Source organism: Pectinophora gossypiella, chromosome 4 (assembly GCF_024362695.1).
Source record: "Pectinophora gossypiella chromosome 4, ilPecGoss1.1, whole genome shotgun sequence".
Lineage (NCBI taxonomy): Eukaryota > Metazoa > Arthropoda > Insecta > Lepidoptera > Gelechiidae > Pectinophora > Pectinophora gossypiella.
Window position 1 is genome coordinate 2177255 of NC_065407.1, and position 23688 is coordinate 2200942.

Here is a 23688-nt window from a genome sequence, read left to right on the forward strand (position 1 = left end):
ACTTACATAAAACGTTACACTTTGTAGAGGAAATAGTCTATTTAAGTATCAACCTAATTAAGATTAAACTACTTTGGCTTCAGCTATGCGATCGGTTTTGTATTTCATTTGCTGCTCACGTCTATATCCCAATTGGGGTAGTCAGAAGTACATCCATCGCAAGATGAACTAATTAGCCACACCTCACAAAAAGCTCGGTGAGGCCTACTTAGTTCATGTTCATCGTTAAATACATCATTTAGGTTTATCAAATCAAATCAAATATACTTTATTGCACAGAACTACATTTCAACAATCAGACATAACATATGAATACTCTAGAACAATTTCTTACAGGGTTTATGTATACGTTTATACAAAAAATACCTGATAATAATTTAAATTTGTCTGAAAATAAATTTAAAGCTCATGTGAAGCTTACTTTATGTAAAAAAGCTTATTATAAGATTAATTATTACCTAAATGATAAAAATGTCTGTTATTGAATGTGTTCCTCTAGCAATTAAATAACTTGTAATGTATACCCTTATTGATTTAAAAGATGTATTGCTGTTACAGTTTCTTGTCATTTCTTCTCCTCAGCCATAACACCTTGCGAAATGCCGTAAATTCAAAAATGTTACATTGACCTTCAACAAGTTTATCCATGATAATTACGTTGAATAAATGATTATGATTTCTGTTCCTATGGGGATATAGTCGTGACCTAATGCTATGTTATGTAGTAAAAAAAAATATTTTCTTGGTCTTTTCAAGCTTTCGTTCCATTTAAGATCTTCTGTTGTTTTTTAGTCTGGAACCGAGGGCAGTACTAAAAAGTGTGAAAAAGATTTACGAGACACCATAATGACTTTTTTTAAAGCCACTTGAAATTTATTCAATATTTTGTCGGTACGAACCAATTATTCGGGTTTTATTACGAGCGATTCGTTTTATAGCTGTTCGGGACAACTGCCTTGTTATATTATTGAACTTGAGTAATTTATATGTCTTCGTCAGTGGTGTAGTTGTTAGAGCGTTGGGCTCACGATCTGGAGGTCCAGCTTCGATTCCCGTTGGGGTCATCGCGGGAATCAATTTGTGACACTGTGACGTTTGATTAGGACATTGCATGATGTATTTTTTTAAAAGACCAGTGGTGTGTCAGAATCGTAGTATCTTATTGAAATTCCGTAGTTTCTGCCTACCCCAATGGGAAATGTGCGTGATGTTATGTATGTGTGAAGCGTTTAAAACCTAAAAATGTTCAACGTATATACCTATCCACCTATTTCGTTGGTCTAACAGAAATCTCGGTGGGCGTGGGTACTTAGTTCATCTTGTACCTTCTATAGACCATGTTGGCAACATCAAGGTCTATATTTCTGTAATATATTTTCCTATGGCAATATTACAGGACTTTACGCCACGGACTTTGCCGACGAGACACGTTTTCTTGTATCTCTCTACTTATGTAAATATTTCCTAGTTTTTAATATAATACAGTCCACTTTAACATCTCGAAGGGTTTTATTTACCGGAGCGACCATCGCCTCCAACACTATGACTACCCCAATTGGTATAAAGTCGCTTATTTTATGATATTTCCAACATTCAATACAACTTACGGTATAGTCATGAGCAATAGCATGTACCTTTAGAACCCTGTCGCACTATCATATTTGACATTTAATGTGACTTTCGGTTTAATTTATCAAAAAAGTTAATGTGACGTGGATTTAAGTTGTGTACATATTAGTACTCGTGGCAGTAGGTACATTAGCGTGGGTTTTCGTCTGGTTATTGATCAATCGCATATTCAAAATAATCGCAATTCACGTATCACTCCTTCAAATCATGCCCCAAGGGGGCGTTAAAATCGGGGTAAATATATTACTACGAGTATGCTAAGTAAGAATGATTCTGCTGTTTTTGAACTTTTCGTTAGCCGAAGTCATAGAATAAAGAATACGAGTAGGTAATACTGGTGCTAATTCCTGTAAATACCATGTAATTTTATTTTAAGTTATATCTGTCATTTTCTTATCCGCCGAAAAGGAAAGGGACGGGTAATCGACAAGCATAAAATTTATGGAACACACGTCATTTTTAAGCACAAATCTAAACCAACCGTCTAAAAATTTTACATCAGTCAATAACCCGACACAGTTAAGTAGACAGCACGTCAAACGGATTGCATACCAGCGACGTACCTTTTTGATTCGCCCGGGTTATTCATTGATTTACTCATTTTTCCTAAAATTAAGAGCTGTGAATCATTCGTCCCTTTCCTTTTCGACGGATATGAAAATGACGGATATAACTTAAAATAAAATTAGGCGGTGTCTGCAGGAATCGGGGCCAATATGTATCAATGATTTAAAGCTTTGGAATTAAGTATTTTTCAGTTATGCTGTACCTACGTACCTACTTAGTTATCATGTATCTGGGGTGTAGTGGGGCGTTTGAGACTAAACTTTGGGACTTTACCAGCCAGTCCATTGAGGACGGTAATGATCCTTTGGCCACAAACGTTCCATAATCTCTCGCCAGTGGCTCCAAGTAGCTGCGGTGCACGCAGCGGCCACACCCCGGCAAACCGCGTTGGCTCGCGGGCTGAACCTGGCAGAGGGGGGCTTGTCGCTTAGGCGATAGGTCTGACAACGGATCCTTCCCGTATAGTGCTTGAAGACTGTTTCGGTGGTGAAGGTAAACCAACGCAGATATGCAACCGGTTTTGGCGGATCTGGCGAGACAGCAAGGCATGGTGAAAGGCCGAGGGCGATGGTAGAAGGCTCAGTTACTATCGGCCAGACACTGCATCCGAACCTCTCTCTGGTTGTAACGGCTTTCCGTTCCACTGGGAATAGTGAGATCAGGACGAGAGAGTGCTCCTGTGTAGGCGCGCACACCTGAGCACTATAATATATCCTGCGCAAATGACTTTTCTCCGACGTCTGGACTCCGATCGACAAATTTCGTCCTGTGGCGATAGGCAGAGGCAGAGAGGTCTGGTTGTGATGCCAACTGGGCTTTGGCTAATGACTGCACACAGGCGGCTCAGGGAGAGTGGTCGCTTCTGCATTGCACAGGGCTAACAATGCGGGCTCGGCAGCACCCTGAGTGTCGAAGCAGCTCTATTTAGGGGGGCACTGCTTCCCCCGCTCAGCCGGGGAGGGGACTAGAAAAGGTGTCCCAAACAAATGCTTAGCCCAACCCCCTTTGGAGGTAGTAGCCACGGCTGCCTCTGCATCTTTTATTTCGTGGTCGACCGATGCAAAATAAAAATATTAGTTTAAAGAATATTAAAACCAGGACTATGACATTCGGCGCATGGAATGTGCGAACCCTCCTTGATCGCGACTGCAACATCTGCCCAGAACGGAAAACTGCCATAGTAGCCCGTGAACTCGGACGCTACGATGTGGATATTGCTGCTCTCAGTGAGACGCACTTGGCTGATGAGGGGGAGCTGGTGGAGCGCGGGGGCGGATACACCTTTTATTGGAAGGGTACCTCTGCTACCGAGCCCAGGCGATCTGGTGTTGGTTTCGCAATCAAAAATTGCATTGCAATTAATTTGGAGCAGTGGCCTGTGCACATCTCAGACCGCGTTACTTCTTTGCGCCTACACCTGGACAATGACAACTTCATGACGGTGATCAGTGTATACGCACCAACTATGGACGGGGGTGATGATATGAAGGCCAAGTTTTACGAAGAGATCGCGCAGCTCCTCTCTAGGATTCGTCCTAGTGAGCAGGTATTAATGCTGGGTGACTTTAACGCGAGAGTCGGTCGTGATTTCGAGGCTTGGCCTAAGGTCTTGGGAAGACATGGTGTTGGTAAAATGAACAGTAACGGCCAATTGTTACTATCGCTATGTGCCCAATTCGAACTGGCTATTACTAACACTATGTTTAGGCTTCCTGCCAAATACAAGACCACATGGATGCACCCCAGGTCCAAGCACTGGCACCTGATTGACTATGCCATCATAAAACAGACAGACTTCTCCCAAGTTCACGTCACTCGTGTTATGAGAGGTGCTCACTGCTGGAGCGACCATCGGCTCGTATTGACGAAGCTTAAGCTCCGTTTGCATCCTCCTCGCAGATCTCGAGGAGTGAAACCTGTGCGTCTGAACGTAGATAGGCTCCAGGATCCAGACACTCAGGAGAAATATGCTCAGGCAATCAGTGCCACGGTTCGGACACTAAATACAGAAAGTGGTGATCCTCTAACTGAATGGCAAAAGCTCTCGTCGAAATTAGTCGATATTGCGTCAGACACGGTAGGTGTAACACGCAGCCGCTATAACGACTGGTACGACGATAACGACGAGGTGCTGACCGAGGCAATTAGGAAACACCGAGCACTCTTTCATCAGAGTCCTGGCCGGCAGACGGAGCAGGTCAAGAGTAGCAGTACTCAACTACGAAGGTTGGTGCGGGAGGTGAAGGACAGGTGGTGGCTTGACAGGGCTAAGCGCATCCAGTGGCTTTCCGATACGAACCAGCTGGGTGCATTTTACGGTGAGGTGCGTAAGCTTATTGGGACGACACCTAGATGCAACATCCCACTTAGATCTCAGGACGGCTCGATGCTGCTTACCAACAAGCAGGATGTACTCAATCGGTGGAGGGAGCACTTCAACAACCTGCTTAATATTGATAGGGCTGCAGACTTGCAGTTCATCAATTCCATGCCATCGCTCCCCACCACAAGTGAGCTGGACGCTCCATTGGCGCTGAACGAAGTTGTTGCTGCTATTAAGCAGCAAAAGAACGGGAAGGCGTGCGGTATTGACAATGTACCCGGTGAACTGCTGAAATACGGAGGTGAGGAACTGCATGTCACTATCTTTAGACTGTTCTTGCGTATGTGGGATGAGGGGAGCGTGCCTGCAGACTTTAGTGTCTCTCGCATTTGCTCCTTGTATAAGAACAAGGGAGACCGCTCAGACTGCAATTCCTACAGGGGCATATCTCTTCTGTCTTCACCGGGGAAGGTCTTTGCTCGCGTTCTATTAAATCGCCTAGTGAAGCTAAGCGAAAACATCTTGCCGGAGACACAGTTTGGCTTCCGACCTGACCGAGGCACATGTGAGGCCATTTTCTCTATACGGCAACTTCAGGAGAAGAGCAGAGAGCAAGGTCAACCTCTGTATCTTTGTTTTGTTGACCTAGAAAAGGCCTTTGACAGTGTGCCTCGTGAAGCTCTGTGGATGGTACTAGCGAAACTGGGATGCACGGACAAGTTTGTGAGGCTAATTCGACTCCTGCACGATGGCATGCAATGCTGTGTCAGTATGGGGCGCGATCAATCGAAATACTTCGGTGTTACTTGTGGCGTCAAGCAGGGATGTGTTCTAGCGCCGACTCTTTTCGCCCTTTATTTTGCGGTTGTAGTTCGGGACACCTTGCAAACTCTGTCCGAAGGCGTCCGTCTTCGCTTTCGTACCGATGGCGGTGTTTTCAATCTGGCCAGACTAAAAGCCTACACCAAAGTGTCTTACACCACCATCACGGAGATAATGTACGCAGACGACTTGTGTTTCGTGGCGGAATCCCCGGATGGTCTGCAACGGCTTATGTCGGGTCTCTACGAGTCATGTCGTCGATTTGGCCTGAAAATCAGTATCAAGAAGACCGAAGTCATGGCTCTGGATACACTGAGTGTCCCTATCGACGTGGTGCTCGGCGGGGACTTGCTTAAGCGGGTAGACAAGTTCAAATATCTGGGGAGCACGATAACGTCTAAGTGCCGCCTTGACGATGAAGTAAACAGTAGAATTGGAGCCGCTGCTGCTGCATTTGGTAAACTTCGCGCCAAGGTGTTCCGTTCGCACGAGATTAAGCTACATACCAAGGTGTCTGTGTATACGGCGATCGTCCTGCCAAATCTCCTGTATGCCTCCGAAACCTGGTGCCCGTACCGCAAGCACATCCGCATGTTAGATAGGTTTCATCTCAACTGCCTCCGTAACATCTTAAACATTCATTGGTACGATCGTGTTCGAAACACTGAAGTCCTGCGACGTGCGAATGTTGGAGGCGTTGAGGCCTATTTGATGAGGCGGCAGTTGCGGTGGTGTGGGCATGTCTCCCGTATGTCTAATGACAGAGTAGCAAAGCGCATCTTCTACTCGGAATTGCAAGAGGGCAAGCGGAAACAGGGCGGCCAACTCTTGCGGTACAAAGATGTGCTCAAACGCCACATGAAAGGATGCGGCGTGGCCCCATCGCGGTGGGAGATACTGGCCCAGGATCGGCCGCAATGGAGGCATACTGTGAACACCAAGGTGTATGGTTTTGAACAGAAACGTCGGGAAGAGCTTGATTTGAAACGCGACGAACTGAAGGCCCGACCATCTGCGGCCATAACTTACAACTATATCGGAGGTGTGCTGACGTGCAGTGAATGTGGCCGTACATTCGCTGCTAAGATCGGTTACGTCAGCCATATAAGAGCGCATCTTAGGCGTTCCTAGATTGGAGACTTGTCGCCATGGCCGAATACGGCTGGATGGATATATATATATAATAAGTACCTACTTTAAAACACAGTCAATGAGGAACTTTCCATTTCTCAAAATCAATATAGGTGGCGCTAGACTTAGATTATTTTTGCGCTTACGCGGATATCTTGACAATGATGACGCTTTGCATTTTTCAATGGCCCCGATTCCTGCAGACACCGCCTAATTTTATTTTAGGTTATATCCGTCATTTTCGTATCCGTCGAAAAGGAAAGGGACGGATGATTCACAGCTCTTAATTTTAGGAAGAATGAGTAAATTAATGTGTCGGGTTATTGACTGACGTAAAATTTTTAGACGGTTGGTTTAGATTTGTGCTTAAAATTGACGTGTGTTCCATAAATTTTATGCTTGTCGATTACCCGTCCCTTTCCTTTTCGGCGGATAAGAAAAGGACAGATATAACTTAAAATAAAATTAGATGGTATTTACAGGAATTAGCACCATTGGTGCTAATTCCTGTAATCGACAAGCATAAAATTTATGGAACACACGTCAATTTTAAGCACAAATCTAAAACAACCGTCTAAAAATTCGCCCGGGTTATTCATTTATTTACTCATTCTTCCTAAAATTAAGAGCTGTCAATCATCCGTCCCTTTCCTTTTCGGCGGATAAGAAAATGACAGGTATAACTTAAAGTAAAATTAAGAGATGTCTGCAGGAATCGGGGCCACTGTCTGTTTAAGTCGGTACCGAAAAAACAGTAAGTAAATAAGTATGTAAGTAGGTAAATTAGTGTATTATGTTAGAATTTGAATTACGAAAAAAGAAAAATGCATTCAGACATACGTGAGTTTATTATCGTGGATTGTTTCGTTAAAACAACTTATGGCTTTTTTATCTCGTGTTCAAAGACAAGCAGTAACGCGATGTGTGGTCTTTTCTCGGTATAGATATACATATTGTATATATATCTGCTTCTAGTAGCTTACTATTAATACGTTTTACAAGAAAGAGGATGATGACGAGTTTTCGCTCTTGATATTTGTACCGAGTGATGACTACATAGATAAATGAAAACATATTAAAATTTGTGTTCCATGGTTACGATCCTATGTATGAGATCATTCGGCGAACTTTTTTTAAAGCCCAATAACAACATAACATAGCATTACGCGTGTATCCCCGAAGGTAGAGGTGTAAATAGTATACATATACCTCTATGTACACCCTTTCGTCGCTAGCTGTTTAAGTCCCATGTAATAGGAGGCCAATCGGAGACAAATCCTGGCAGCCACGTGACGTCAATAGGGCCCAACTTCCAACTAGTCAAATCAACTACTTTTTACTAAACGTCAAAACACGAAAATACTACGGAATTTGTATGAAAGAGCAACCTGTGACGAAATAGTGACAAAATGGCGCACTTATAATTACATTTTTCATTATTAAATTTCTTTATCAAAAAATCAATTACTTAAATAGGAAAAAGAAAACGCCAAACCAAACAACACCAAACCAAAAACACCAATACCATGAATAAGATTATGATTATTATTAACGTTTTTGTCACCTTTAGATCTGTATTTATTTATTAATCAGATTGTCATAATTTATCTTTGGAAACCACCCAATAAATCTATTCTCTCTCTCTATTTAAGAGCTGCGCTCTTGTCGGTGGAGTAACCGTCGAGTAATAAATCTATTATCCAATCATAAATACAGACTCATAAAGTCAAATCCAGTGGTTTAGAGCCTGAGCCTAAACCTAAGTCGAATGGTTAGATGATGCTTTTTTACAGCAAAAGAAAATATGTTCTATTCTTATTTATATTAATTTTATTATAAACGAACACTTACACAAATCAGTAGATAACGCGATAGTAAACTAATAAATTACATAAATAATATCTATTGCGTCGGATTAAGGGAATCAGACTAGAGTTGCCATTGAATTGTTGGTCAACAAATTCCTCGATAGAACGCGATGCAAGGCTATACCTAAACGTTTTACACGAGTTTTTATAGGACGTAGGTACTTGTGTGACTTTACAAATTAATTCAGCCGCTAGAAAGTGCGATGCAGAACAATTAGAACTAAAGAGTAGAGAGGGCGGGTGAAGCAGCGCCGCGCTAAAAATTACGTAGCACACAGGAATTTTATCGCAGGAATACGCGGTGTAGTATTGAGAGGGTAACAGCGTAGAGTAAACAGAGCGGGTGAAGCAGCGCCGCGCTGCTGCAAGCGTCGGCGTGGAGTCCGGGCCCGATGCAAGCCGCGTACGCCATCCTGAAGGGGATGTGGCTCTGCTCGTACACGCCAGTGAACAGGTGGTGGTGAGGCCCCCACGCCAAGACCGCCACGTCGTCGCCGCCGTGCGTCTCCGAATCCAAAATCACTTCAGCGTGAGTGCGCCAATTCTGTGCCACTGTGAATAATATAAACTGTCAAATGAGATTCTTTTTATGAAATGTCTAGGTAGACTTCTATTTTTAAATTATCATTAAGTATTATTATAATTTATCTTTGAATTTAATTTACATTTAGTCTATGAATGGACGGTATAAATTTATTGTTTCCATTTTGTTCTTATAATGGAGTAATTCAACTAAGATATTTGTTTCAATATTTTTACTTCATATAGTTGGATCGAAGCAATTGGAATTTTATAGTTTCTGCTTGCCCCGGTGGGAAATAGGCGTGAGTTTATGTATGTATGTGTATATATGTATAGTACATGTTATATATAATTAAAACAACTACAAATGTAGAGCTAGTCTCATATGCTGACCATTTGCAGGATGTTAAGGATAATAAATTATGATACTTCCTCATTAGGTTAGTACCTCACAACCCACACGATAGAAGAAGAAGAAGATTAGGTTAGTACAATATCTAAATAACGCACAAGATAACTTTGTCTCAACTTACTGAAATTTTCCTCCGTCACATCGACGCGACTTCCATTAACCTGCTGACGGGTTCCTGGTCCGTTGGTGTAGGAGAGTGTCATGTAGCGAATACCGTCGTCGCCTTTATCGTCTGATCGTCCAAGGATATTACTTCCTCGCTGCGAGTACCCATTGACGGCCATCACGTGAGCGTGGTCTGCAGTCACTACTATCAGTCCCAAGTAGCAACCGATTGTCTTAAAACAGAATTGTAGATATCTTGAAGGCAAGTAGACTAAATCAAGCCCTTGTCTTGGATAAGTCTTATATGTCTCCAAGATATCCCTCAAGATGTCTTGAAGATACAGTTTAGTAAAAGTGGGCACATACTTTAACTCTTATACAAGACAGACTTAAGACAACGTTAAGTCAGACTTAAACCCTACTTTAGACAATGTTCTTGCGTATTCTAAACTTAGAATTCTTGTAGTATCACTTAATACCAAAAATGTATACTTGAAGATATCTACAATACTTAGTTAAGACTATAGGATTGAATTGCACTGAGTCAATTGTAACTTAACGAAGTAAAACTTCAGGTCATACTAAAACGATTTTTACTTCACGCGTCTTTATTTTAGAATATAATGGCGAACATTTACATTAACACAAGAAATGAAGTCTGTAAGAAAATGGCGTCTAAAATATTTGTTAAGTTGTTTTAACAAAAGGTTATTCTGCCTTTTCACATACAGGAAATTATAAACGCATGATTGTTTCTCGTGTAAAATCGATAGAAAGTGTTAAAAAACAGAAGGGCCTTTAATATACCAGAAAAATAATAATAAAATTTGGATTGATTATTCAGCAAATAAAAAAAATGGTGACATATAGTATAGAGAAATTCATTTTGTATTAATATGTGACAGCTGAACGCAGTAATTGTTACTACAACAGAGATATATATTAATTTACTTCAGTTTTTGACGATAATATTGTCAAAAAAATATTACATGTTTTCTTCCTGTAAGTGCAAAATGGCGTTAAGTAATATTTTTCTAAATGAAGTAAGACTTTAGAAACAATTGATTTCGTAAGAATCAGTTTAGAAAAGTAAAGTCAAGTTGCACTTCATCAAGTACTAGTTAAGATAAATTTTACTTCAATTGTCTAGGAGTATACCAACTTAAGACAAAAAGTATTTAGTGAATTCCTACTTAAAACTCTTATGTCTAAAGTGATCCTCTATTTTGATTTAGTAAAGTAATGTCGTAAAATCATGTTTGTTTATTTTGTGCCAGAATCATCTATGTAACAAGTAACAATTAAAATCGAACAAGCTTTTAAAACCTATGGAAAGTATGTTTGTTTGAGAGGTAAGTTTTTCGACTTGTGGAAGATAAAAAATATTGTTATGCTGAGTTCTTGCTTGGATAGGAATGTGATTTAAGTACTTAATTATTTAATATTTATCGCAATTGGAACTAACAAACATAAACTCAATTTGCTAATGAGTCTCCGCGCATACATTCTCATAGGTACCTACATGGTTCGCTGACGCAAAGTAGGTACGATCACCGCGCTTCTAATTGCCAACGGAAACAATGTGATTATTGTAAAAATTTACGAGTATCCGTTGAATATTGTATATACGAAGAACCCTTGCAATTTGATTAACGTCGTGTGTGTGCGCGGTAGTTTCTAAGCCCACCAAAAACATTATTGTTAAAAAAGGCCAGAATCATCTATGTAACTCCCGATGACTTTATCAAGCTAAAAAAATAAAGGAATCGAATCAAATGCCCCCTTTAAATGCATTTAACCATACACAAAACTTAAAATAGATATGTTTTGTTTATGATTGTGAATAAAGCTTAGTTAAAAATAGGTACATTTTTAAAATTATTAAAAGAAAGAATGAAAGAAGAAAGAAAAGTATCTAGACACGCGGTAGCGTATCAAGCCAAGTTCAAGAAATAGAACTGGCGAGCCGCACCGTGTGTAATAATATTACACGAACCATTTGCAGCCACTTTTGACCCCCTCATAAATCAAAAACTATTTTACATAAACGTATCAAATCGTATCGTATCGTATCGTAAATTTGGCTCATATATTGAGACTTGTGAGATACATATAAGTGTTCTAAATTTCATAAGCTTATCTCAAACGGTTATTTAGATATTAATGTACAAAAATCCTCATTTTTATCATTGACTGACTGACTGACCTATAAATCAAAAGTCTAACCCAGTTCCAGATGATCCTAGAGAGTTAAAATTTGGTATTTGGTAAGATAGGTAATTAGATGAATATAAAGGAAAAAATAATAAACTGGCAAATTTTTAATTATTAGATTCTATTATGAACGCTTAACATAAATACCTAATTAGTGCCTGTACCTAACTATAGATGTAAGAATCAGTAAGTAATCAAAACTCATGACAGCCGGTCTTTTTGTGGTAGGTATGTGGATTAACTTAACATAACATACAATCACGCCTATATCGGGGTAGGCAGAGCACTAAGTGATCTTGACTTGATGCCATATTCGACAAGTACTTTAAGGGTAGGTAAGCAAGTTGGAACATGTGTTTAGCGGTGATAGGTTGTCAGCTTTTCGCCCACGATACAACACAACTCACATCCATTTTACTGGCTTTTTATTTTTTTTAACTTAACGTGAATCTTAAACGAGTTTAATAGGTATTCAAATGTATTAAGTATATCTATAAAGTCGACTTTTAGTTTTGAATTTGTCCTTTTAAAAGGACCCACGCGATACGAGGATATGTACTTACCTACAATAAGACAGACCTTAGGCTACAATATATTTATGTTATAAGAAGATATGATATGTTATACTGTTACTTATAAATAAATTTCAGGACTGACCATTGAACTTGGCACCCATTTAGATCTCACTTCTTTTGTCGTTGAAGTCAACAACCAAAGCATTGCATAATATTGAACTTGGCTCTCATTTCACATTTATGTTTTAGATTGGATTTATTTATTATTAGACTAATAGGTACCCAATTTTATATTTGAACTTAGCAGGTTTTACTATAAAACTCGATTTTTCATAGTGTAGTGTTGCCGTGCGCTTAGATTAGGTTAGACTAGCTTAGTCATTTTTGAGAAGATTTGTGCGAGACGTAGGTACCTGGGCCGCCACACGCTGGATCGGATTTGAAAAACAGGAACTTACGATTTTTTTGCCAAAATTAAATGATTGTGTTATACCAATCGATATAAAAAAATGATGGCAATGAAGAAGATATCGCATCGCTAACAAAAACAGTGGGATGTGCATTATCACAGGTTAATTTTCTGTAAGTATTTAATATTCTGCCTTCGAAAATCACCAGATCATTTTATTATTTGGACTTCATCCATCTTTCTGCTTGCTTCTATTTCGATTTTATCGTCCATTGAATAGACTTTTCTTATGTTTTACTTATTGTAGTCAAAAACGAATAAAACAGTCTTGTATAGGAGCAACAAATAATAAAAATTGCCTTAAGTATATCTAGGCAATCAATTTTTACTTTACAAGACTAAACTGATACTTTACTAAATCAATTTAGTGTTAAGTGAGCCTTCAAATAATCTGAGTAAAGTAAAAGAATACTTGTAGACTTAACAGTAGGCTGAGATAAGACTAAATAGTTTTGTGAATACTTAACTTGGTTTTGTGTATTCTAAATTATCTAAAGTAGGATTTGTTGAAAACTATATAGAATTAAAGAAGGAAATGAATTTATGAAGTCCTAATAAGTCCTATTTGATTTGGATAAATCTCACTTTAGCTAAAGTTTAGACATATATGACTTAATCACAATTCTTGATTGCTACTTGGGGTGTGTCGTCTCCGACCATTTCTGCTGCCTTTTTTATCGCTAGGTCAAACTCTATCGTCTCGTCCAATGCACGCTGCGGACGGTTATCATGGTGCGCGTGATCAATTCGGCCACCCTCAACAAACAAAAAGTATCCCTTATCGTTGCGACTCAGTGAGTTGATAGCCACTTCTGTGAGCTCAGCAAGAGTCGGTTCCGTCATTTTATCCGAGCGTATATTATAGTCCAAGTGAGATGATTCGAATAATCCCAACAGGTAATCCGGCGGTGAGTTTCTTAGACTCATCAGTTGTGAGCGGTTCCACACGTATTGCTGGGTGAATTTGCGAGCGGATTTATCGTTTTGCCATTCCTCAATGAGGTTCCGACCGTCTGTTCTTCTGCCGTTAAAACCTTCTTCGTCAACCATCGTTTCATTTATGAATTCACGTCGACCGCCTCCCAATATAACCTGAGAAGGTGAGGAGAGGAAAATGTATTTTAAATTATTCTTCGTCATGTGTTTCTACTGTTCCATCCGTAGTGAAGGGCACGAGTGCCAGAAAACGAATACAGAAGTCGAGGCAAACCTCGTAAAAGATAGTGCGATGACCTCCACGTTTATCGGAGAAGCTGGCCGAAGATTGCGTAGCGTCGAGAACCCAGTGACGCCTTCGAGGTCGAGGCCCTTGCCCAGCAGTGACATCAAGTAGATAAAATGTTGGTTTAGAGTTTTGTAAAGGATAAAATCTTTTGAACGTTGGTTATTCCTACCTTAAATTTGTTGCCTGGTGATGTGGTCACAAGTTGCATGGCGATGTCTGGGCATACATCGGTAGAAAATCCATTGGCAGCCACTTGGGCATCATTCTCCCAGCCTCGGTTGGCCGTCCTGGCGTAGGTTCCCGCTGGTGACGCGTGAGTGACCCGGGTAGTGGTCACAATACCTAGACAAATAAATAATAGTGAACATTTTAATAATGAGTTTTTTCTCTTTTCGGAGACCACGCCGCCCCAGTGTGATATAAAGACGTCATCTTGACGTGGAGGCTTCGCGGCTTATCGGTTTAAAGAAGGGTTATTGGACAAATTCTTCAAATCAATGGACTTTTATTATCGATCGAATTGAAACTTTAATTTTTACGTATATGTATATATTTTGTCGGACATCTCATCCGTCTAAAACAACAGAAGTTTCTGACAACCTTTATAGCCGAGGAAAAGTAGCTGCAAAAAAACCTCGGCAAAGGCCCCTACCCCTATCCGTTCTAAAAAAAGTCTTTAACCTCTTGTGGCCGAGATTTCCAGACACATTAGATTTAACACATAGGATTTTAAAAGGACATTCGGTATTACGACTTTAAAGTAAATATTACCAGCATCACGCCCATCTTCGAGAGCCCAAGCAGCGATCGAGTCCAAATGTGTCGTCTTGTCAGTGGAAGCGAGACAGTCGCGGCGTCGGACGCTGCCATCGACGCCGATAGTTCCGTAGTTACTCTTAACACCGGTCAGATATGCCGTGGCGGTACACGCGGAATCAGGAATTTGCTCGTTTAGGCAATAAGTCTGGAAAAAACAATTAGAAATATTTTCATAAAGAAAGAAACCAAAGAAAGATAAGGCTGCCTATTGTACTCATTCTATTTCTCTTTTGTTTTGTATTTTATTTTTTCCTGTTTGTGCAAATATATTTTATTACTAGAGGACGCCACAGCCACAATACATTCTTCTTCTTTGCGAGTCAATGGCGATCGATGCCACAAGACATTAACATCAATTATACAGGTACAGGTCTTAGTGACATTGTAACGAAAATTTTGAGAAATGATTCAGACCATGATTCTGATTCAAGTGGGATTTTCCGTCGCAAAAGTATGGAACTGTAAAAAATTATAAAACACCAATAACATGATTTTTCCGCAGGAAATTCCACTTGATATCAATACAAAATCATTCAGAGCTGAATCATCCCCCTCAGTATTCGTTACGATGTCACTAACATCCCGTATAGATGTGAAAGCAACAAAAATAAAAACCTCGTTCGATTGTTGGTCAAGATCGTTGGAAGTGGAATGCTGTGCTTGGCATCTTACCACTGCCCTGCATGTCCATCAGGGAGGTATGTATATTCGTGGCATCAAATCCCAACAATTGGAAAACCCGGGGTCAAATGATTCAGAGATAAACAAGAAGGCATATTATGAACCTGCTGTATCAACCTCCTGCCCGGAAATATATTTTCAAGAGGAATATATCTAATATGTGTATAGTTTAGTTATGTAACTTTCCACCGCATTTAAAAATATGACCAAAGCTGCTTTTAAAGTTAATTTGACAAAATGGTTGCTACAACATTGTTTTTATAGTATTAATGAATCTCTAGATTATAAAAACTAAACTTTGACATTGTTAATTAGAGTTTTATTATTATTTTATTTTATGATTGATTCTTATGTAATTGTAGATGCATGTGCAGCACAACAGCATAAATTTGCATGCTTACTTGTAAGCTGAAAACACGGACTACTGTATCCAATAACATCTGTAAACACTGTTTTCTGGTAAATAAATTATTCTATTCTATTGTAGTCTCTGTCCACCCCAATGGGAAACGTGCTTGATTTTACGTATGTATGGACGTGTCAAAAATAATATAAATAAATGAGTTTTAATAGTAAAATACAGGGTCTTAAATACCTTCGAAAGGCCAACAGTAGGAAAGGTCTCGAAGAACAGTTCACTTTCTTCCCCAGTGCGGTTTTCCCGTTGTCCCTTCAGGGTCCTTGCAGCCATAAGCGTCGGTATGGACATTCCATCTCCTAAGAACATGATAACATTTCTGGCGACGTTTTCGTTCTTTATATCACGAAGGCGTCTTTCAAGGCCGGCTTTCGCGTTGTCCTTCCAGAAGCTCGCAGATAGTTCTGCGGTGTTGAAACTGTCTGGGTTGCGTTGCAAGCGCTCTGGTCTGCGCTCAAGGTCGTCTGGGTGATAATGGTCGCCGCTAACGGTACGGATGGTCATCACCATCACCAGCAGCAGGAACAGAACAACTTGTTTCACACCCATGACGGCCATGGCCAGAGTGGAGTCACCATAAATCGTACGCCTCCATTTTACGCGTTCTTGGCTCCTTATCTGTTTCAGTTATCAGATATCTCTCCCGTACGGTATTCACTTATCTTACTACTAGGTTCAAGAATTTATAAAAGGCTTACTAAAGTCATACTGTGGTAATACGAGGACGGTCGTCGTCCGAGCAGCAGCGTGCCTCCGTAGTCTAGTGGTTAGAGCGATAGGCTCACGATTTGGAGGTCCAGGTTCGATTCCCGATGAGACATTGTGGAAATCACTTTGTGAGACTGTCCTTTGTTTGGTAAGAATAATAAGATGATTCCATGCTTCGGAGGGCACGTTTAGCCGTTGGTCCCGGCTTTTAGCCGCAAGTACCTCCCCAACCCGCAGTGGAGCGGCGTGGTGGAGTATGCTCCATATCCCCTCCGGTTGATTGAGGGGAGGCCTGAATTTTGCAGTTGAAAGTTCAAATGCAGTTTACTTATTGCAATGTAGGTACTTAAACATTTTTGGGTAATAAGTACCATAAATCTTTAGGTATTATGTCTACCTGAAGTTGCTTGCCAGCTGCGTGATAGCGTAAAAAGTTAATATTTATTTAACATGATCTCGTTTCGTGCACCGTTTGTCTTATTTAACGATAAGTAGAACACGGAATATTGAAAAAATCTACTTAAATATTTCTTTTCGTAAAATACAGATTTAGCGAGAACGTATATATACAATGATGAGCTTTTTTCATGCGTTTCTTGAATGGGGACCCCTTGATTTATTTTATTAACTTTTATTTACTAACGAACATGTTAGGTAGGTAAACATTGTATTATATTCCTTAAAAACGAATTATTTTTTCCTGATCGACGATTTTTAGACAAATATTGCACTAAGTTGCGTTTATAATAGTTGCGTGCGCTACTGTACCGGTGGAACGCCACGAGCGCGTCTATGGTACGCTATAAGCGCCTGTACTACGCTACAAGCGCACCTGTACTACGCTACGAGCGTGCCTGTGTACGCTAAGAATGCGCCTGTGTACGCTAAGAGTGCGCCTGTGTACGCTAAGAGTGCGCCTGTGTTACTCTACAAGCGCGCCTGTACTACGCTACGAGCGTGCCTGTGTTACGCTACAAGCGCGCCTGTGGTACTCTACGAGCGCGCCTGTGTTACGCAACAAGCGCGCCTGTGGTACGCTACGAGCGCGAGTAGTACGCTACAAGCGCGCCTGTGGTACGCTACGAGCGCGCCTGTGGTATACCTAAAAGCACCTACTACGCTCAATGTACTTGCATATACAATTGTAACAGGGACAAAGCGCAAACTACGCATACCCTTTTTGACGTAGCATGGTAAGAGTGACATAATAATATCCTTAGCCGTATACTTTTAGATCGAAAGAGACATATCTCTTGTCTCTGTCTTTCTGCCATATTCACACATAAAAGCGGGTGCGCGAAGGACGCGCGCCTTTGCCATTTCTAGTAGCTAAACGATAATATACTTAATCAATAATTTGATGGATTTATAACCGGATTAATTTAGTCTGATAATCATCTACACTGCAGCGGCGTTAGAATTATAGTCCTAGTAAGGTGATTTATAACTGTATCACCGTATTTAACTATATCCTCAGGGATACAGGTAACTTAGGTATACATAATTGCTTCATTTATCTTCAAGTTGCAAGTTGTTTCTAGGTGTAATGTGTATTTGGCCGACCCTATGGGGATATTGTTTCCACACTTCACACTCACTCACTCTTCACTTGTGTTTTCACACTTTAAATATTATACAGAGAGATTAAGTAAGTAGTCATGTCAGGGGCCTTTGGCGGCTCAATAGTAACTAGACACCAGGTTGGTTATTCACCTCTCAACCCACACGGGAGAACAAGATACAGATATATTCAGAGTCACGCCCGTTATCCCCACAGGGTTGGGCAGGGTTGAGCCATACGCCACCATGAAACAATTACCTACTTAGTATTGGAGTAGCTACTAAGATGAAGTTGTGGGTACTGTCTTTACTTATTACTTTGTTACTTTGTTACATATAAAAGCTGTATTATGACTGTATGTATGACTGTATGTAAACTCACGCCTATTTCCCACCGGAGTAAGCGGAGACTATGGAAATCCATTTGCTTCGGTCCTGATGAAGTGTATCAGTATAAGTATCTTGCTTCCTCCACATTCATCAATCGTTTCATTTACGCACGACGGTTCAGAGTACATCGTACTGAACATTCTGAACAATTTCTAAGGACATTTCGAATTTGGTAATTTTGTTGTCCAAAATAAAATAAAAAAAGATCAGTCATACACAATTTGCATATTTCCAATGTCTTTGTATATCTACTATTACCAATTTGCTACCTATTACATTCCTGTTTATGTGATTATCTGAAGCTACTTACAACTAAGATATATTTATTTTATCACATAATTATCTACAATTTATAATTTAATTACATATTATGATTAGATAAATAAAATTATGATTAATGCCAAAATAGTAGTTCTAAAGGACAATAGGATTGTAGGTACGTTGGTCGAACAACAGATTGTATAGTAAAATAAAGTAAGTAATGTTGTATTAATTTATTATCTTGTTGCACGGCAACTATAGGTAATATTATTATTAATAATAAATTCTTCATAATATCACACTTTATCAGCACACTTAATAAAGTATTGAGGATTATACCAAATACCTACTTGGGCATTTTTTATAATTATCTATTTACTCAAGCGTCATTAGTTCTATAAATTACAGGATTCCTATTATCTTGAATAACGGTTTCGGCAATAAATATCACCTTGTTATAATCAATTAAGGATTATAAAAATTACGTAGCACACAGGAATTTTATCGTTGGAATACGCGGTGTAGTATTGAGAGGGTGACAGCGTAGAATAGAGAGAGCGGGTGCAGCAGCGACGCGCTGCTGCAAGCGTCGGCGTGGAGTCCGGGCCCGATACAAGCCGCGTACGCCATCCTGAAGGGGATGTGGCTCTGCTCATACACGCCAGTGAACAGGTGGTGGTGAGGCCCCCACGCCAGGACCGCCACGTCGTCGCCGCCGTGAGTCTCCGAATCCAAAATCACTTCAGCGTGAGTGCGCCAGTCCGCAACCGCTGTAATTGAAATACAATATGTAAATATAACAGCCTCCGCGGTCTAGTGGTTAGAGCGTTAGGCTCACGATCCGGGTTCCGGGGTGCGGGTTCGATTCCCGATGGGGACATTGTCGAAATCACTTTATGAGACTGTCCTTTGTTTGGTAAGGACTTTTCAGGCTTGAATCACCTGATTGTCCGAAAAAGTAAGATGATTCCGTGCTTCGGAGGGTATGTTAAGCCGTTGGTCCCGGCTATTAGCCGTAAAAAACACCCGCAGTGCAGCAGCGTGGTGGAGTATGCTCCGTACCCCCTCCGGTTGATTGAGGGGAGGCCTGTGCCCAGCAGTGGGACGTATATAGGCTGTTTATGTATGTATGTATGTAAATATATATTTAAGAATGTCACGGTGGTCCTTATGGTTGTCTGGAAGAAATCGCTTTAAGCGATAAGGCCGCCATTTGCCATGTACTTAGTTAAGAGACTTTTTGTAATTATTTCTTTTTATTTTGGTGCAATAAAGTGTATTTGTTTTGTTTTTTGTTGTTTTTGGTGGTCCTGTTGTACCCCGTCATTTTCAAACAGGGAGCCCCGCTCGAACCCCGATACTGGATACTTGCACCAATGAGTTAATAATTTATCTTAAGTGCAGTTTTAGTTATTATTATTATTCTCGTATTTTCATCCTGAATATTTCGTACGTGTGTTAGTTGTAATGTGTTGTCAGTAGGTGGATAATAAATTAGACGGCCGTTACGTTTACTGCAGAAGTACAGGTGAAGAAGGGTACAATGCACAATGGAAAGTATTAGAAGGAAGTAAGCAAATACAAGATAGAACAGAGCACAGCAAAGAAAGATAGATTACGTAAAATATACAAAGCGTAAGCTAGGCATTGGAGTAACATGCGCGTCCATTAGCGATATAGCGAATGGTTCGCGCTTCACTAATACAGTTGGCTCGACCATTATAATCGGCAATACGACTTATCACCGTGATAATGTTTGACTTTTTGCGAGAAGATTTATTAATGATTTAGTGTTTTGTTTTTTCCATTATTATTTTTATTTTTAGTGTGATAGTTTACCCTTTAATTGTGAAATTGTATTTTTTTTTGTGATTTTCATGTTATTTATATTCTTATTTTTCTTTTTGTTTCTTTTGCATTCATTGTTTATTTTTGTTGTACTAGTTTTTTATATTGTTTTTCTCGTCATACAGCGCATTCGGTTACACTGTAATGTTGTATGTACCTTTATAAATAAACAAATAATGTTGGTCTAACAGAAAACTCGGTGAGGCATGCGTACTTAGTTCATCTTGCAATGGATGTACCTTAGTCTACTTATGTTATATTGTGTCACGTAAGAATGTCACTGGATAGGTTTATACTTACTGAAATTTTCTTTCGTCACATCAACTCGCGCTCCGTTGACGTGCTCGCGAGCTCCCGGTCCGTTGGTGTAGGAGAGAGTCATGTAAGGAATGCCATCGTCTCCCAGATCATCAGACGGCCCAAGGATGTCACCGCCACGCTTTGTGTACCCGTTGACAGCCATCACGTGCGCGTGATCAGCAGTCACCACTATCAGAGTATCATCTCCTACCATTTCCACTGCCTTCTCTATTGCTAAGTCGAACTCTAGCGTTTCGTCCAAGGCCAGTCGCGCCCAGTTTTCGTGGTGACCGTGATCAATACGACCACCTTCAACAAACAAAAAGTAACCTTTTTCGTTACGACTCAACGAATTAATAGCGACTTCTGTTAACTCAGCGAGAGTTGGTTCTGTTGCCTTATCCGCCATTAGATTATACTGCATATGACCAGATTCAAACAACCCCAGCAGGTACTCTGGTGGTGAGTTTCTTAGACTCATCAGTTGTGAGCGGTTCCAAACGTACTGGTTAGTAGCGCCTCGTGACTCTTTATCAGTTTTCCACTCATCTATGAGATTACGTCCATCTAGTCTATTTCCTGCTGTACCTTCTTCATCGATAAAGGTATTTGGTATAAATTCACGTCGACCACCTCCTAAAATCACCTGAAGATAATTTTATTGTTATAGTCATATTTAATGAAACGTAGAACACTAAGTGGAACAATTTAGAGTTTGAAATGAGATATTGGTATACCCTCAAAATGTAGTTTGTAGGTTTTATCACACGGTTATAGATTAACACAATGAATCTCAACCACACGTCGATCACTATTATGATATGTCAATGGTGTGTGTTCATACCTTGAAGTTGTTGCCTGGTGACGTAGTTATGAGTTGCATGGCGATATCTGGGCAAACATCTGTAGTGAATCCCGCTTGAGTTACATTAGCATCACTTTCCCAATCTCTGTTTGCTGACCTGGCGTAAGTTCCCGATGGCGAAGCGTGAGTAACTCTTGTAGTAGTCACAATACCTGTAGAAGCAAGTTTTATTACGATTCATTTGATAAAATATTCTTGATAGTTTGTTTCTTTGTAAATAGGTTTCCTATTTTTGTTAGCATCAGTTTCATCCACACCTGCATCACGACCATCATCGAGAGCCCAAGCAGCGATAGAGTCTAAATGTGTAGATTTGTCTGCTGAAGCCAAGCAGTCACGACGTTGAACCCTTCCATCAACGCCGACGGTTCCGTAGTTGTTTTTTATGCCAGCTAGATATGCGGTGGCTGTGCACGATGAATCGGGAATTTGTTTGTCCAAACAGTAAGTCTGAAACGTAGTGAAAGTAGAATAAATATTTTTGAAAATTATGTCGTTACTGTTAAAAACCGTTAAGAATAAATTTCATGTACCTTGGAACATTGGTGTATAATATTGTTACCTTGGAAAGGCCGACTGTAGGGAACGTCTCAAAAAACAGTTCAGTTTCTTCCCCGGTGCGGTTTTGTCGCTGCCCTTTTAGGGTTCGAGCAGCCATCAGTGTTGGTATGGACATACCATCACCTAGGAACATGATCACATTGCGAGCGAGTTTATCGTTCTTTACAGCACGGAGGCGGTTTTCAATGCCCTCTTTTGCGCTATTTCTCCAAAACTCTGCAGATCGCTCAGCAGTGTTGAAAGCGTCGGGGTTTCGCTGAAGTTGCTCTGAGTGGCGCGTATATTTCTCGGGGTGGTAATGGTCACCATTGATGGTAGTTACGGTTACCAGCACCACAAACAGAGCAATATGCACCGCACACATTGTGGTCGACATCAGAGTGAGCAAGCCGGTCACAGTGCACTCTCTTATTGAGTCTGTATCTAATCAATTGAGCCTTATCAAGTTTTTATCTAGTTTTTAGTAGCTTATCGGTGATCTAAAATATTTTCAAGCTGAGTTTTCAAGATACATTTTTAAGATGGCAGAATGTTATTTGTCGTATCGGATACTGATAACTGTGTGAGATGATCGTTGTGATAAAATGTGTTTACTATCATCGAAATACTGCGGAAATAACAAGCACATTATTACCAATGATATTAGACAGCGTAGCGTTAGGATTTATTAAAGTGCATCACAACAAAAAATATTTAAAAATAGCTAAAGTGTCATCTTTACGATAAGTTGAAATGCCTATACATATAACTGTAGCCTTATCGGTCTGAGAAATATTAGTACTCAATATTCTAGATAGATGCCGCCGGCGTGGGCTTATGGCGATATACGAAGAAAAAAATCGATGATTCGGATAATTTTGTATAATTATGAAACAATAGTGTTTACGCGGAAATAATAAGAATTCGAAGAGGACCATTTTTTTTTAAATACATACATAAATAAGAATTATCAACAAAAACACCTGAAGGATTAGAAATAAATATTTGCTCTTATGACTCTATCACGCGCAATTGTTTATTGCAGTGTTGCTAGAACGTTACTTTTGTCACATTTTGGGTTAATTTTAAAATAACCTTTTTTGCTTTGCAAGTTGAGGGTAATTTATTTTCTAAAATCCTGTAGCAGAGTACAAACTCTGCACATACTGGCCTTTCATTCTGACCGTCAATCATTTAAAATTACGAAATTCAAATTCATTCACTTGCCCACGTTGCAGGAATGATAGTAATGATACCCACCTTGCAAAACTGCACTAACCCCTAGGTTACACCGCTCTTACTTTCCCAAATGCAAAAAAACCGCTCCAAAAAACTTAAATTACGAGGAAGGCTCTCGGAAAAATAACGCAAAATTTGATAAACTTGAATGGATGAATTGGTTAAACTCTATCAAATTATTCTTCAAGTCTTATCGTCCCAGCTTGACGAGGGCTGCGGGTTCAAGTTCCTGTCCAACGACTCCGACGGAAAATATC

The 23688-nt window shown here is 40.1% G+C and overlaps 3 protein-coding genes across 5 annotated transcripts in view; 1 reads left to right on the plus strand and 2 right to left on the minus strand.

Moving 5' to 3' along the window:
• The window catches only part of LOC126366220 (proton channel OtopLc-like), a 136704-nt gene that overhangs the window by 5317 nt on the left and 107699 nt on the right, over nt 1–23688 (plus strand). The window lies entirely within an intron of this gene.
• Nucleotides 8554–16290, minus strand: LOC126366240 (membrane-bound alkaline phosphatase-like). Its single transcript, XM_050009291.1, has 6 exons — nt 15898–16290; nt 14574–14766; nt 13972–14144; nt 13219–13669; nt 9396–9590; nt 8554–8892 (listed from the first exon to the last, which is right to left on the minus strand). The coding sequence occupies exons 1-6, from the start codon at nt 16276–16278 to the stop codon at nt 8624–8626; spliced, it is 1662 nt and encodes a 553-aa protein (XP_049865248.1). The 5' UTR covers nt 16279–16290; the 3' UTR covers nt 8554–8623.
• Nucleotides 18858–22640, minus strand: LOC126366241 (membrane-bound alkaline phosphatase-like). Its single transcript, XM_050009292.1, has 5 exons — nt 22215–22640; nt 21910–22102; nt 21632–21804; nt 20788–21433; nt 18858–19409 (listed from the first exon to the last, which is right to left on the minus strand). Exons 1-5 carry the CDS (start codon nt 22587–22589, stop codon nt 19141–19143), a joined length of 1656 nt encoding a protein of 551 aa, XP_049865249.1. The 5' UTR covers nt 22590–22640; the 3' UTR covers nt 18858–19140.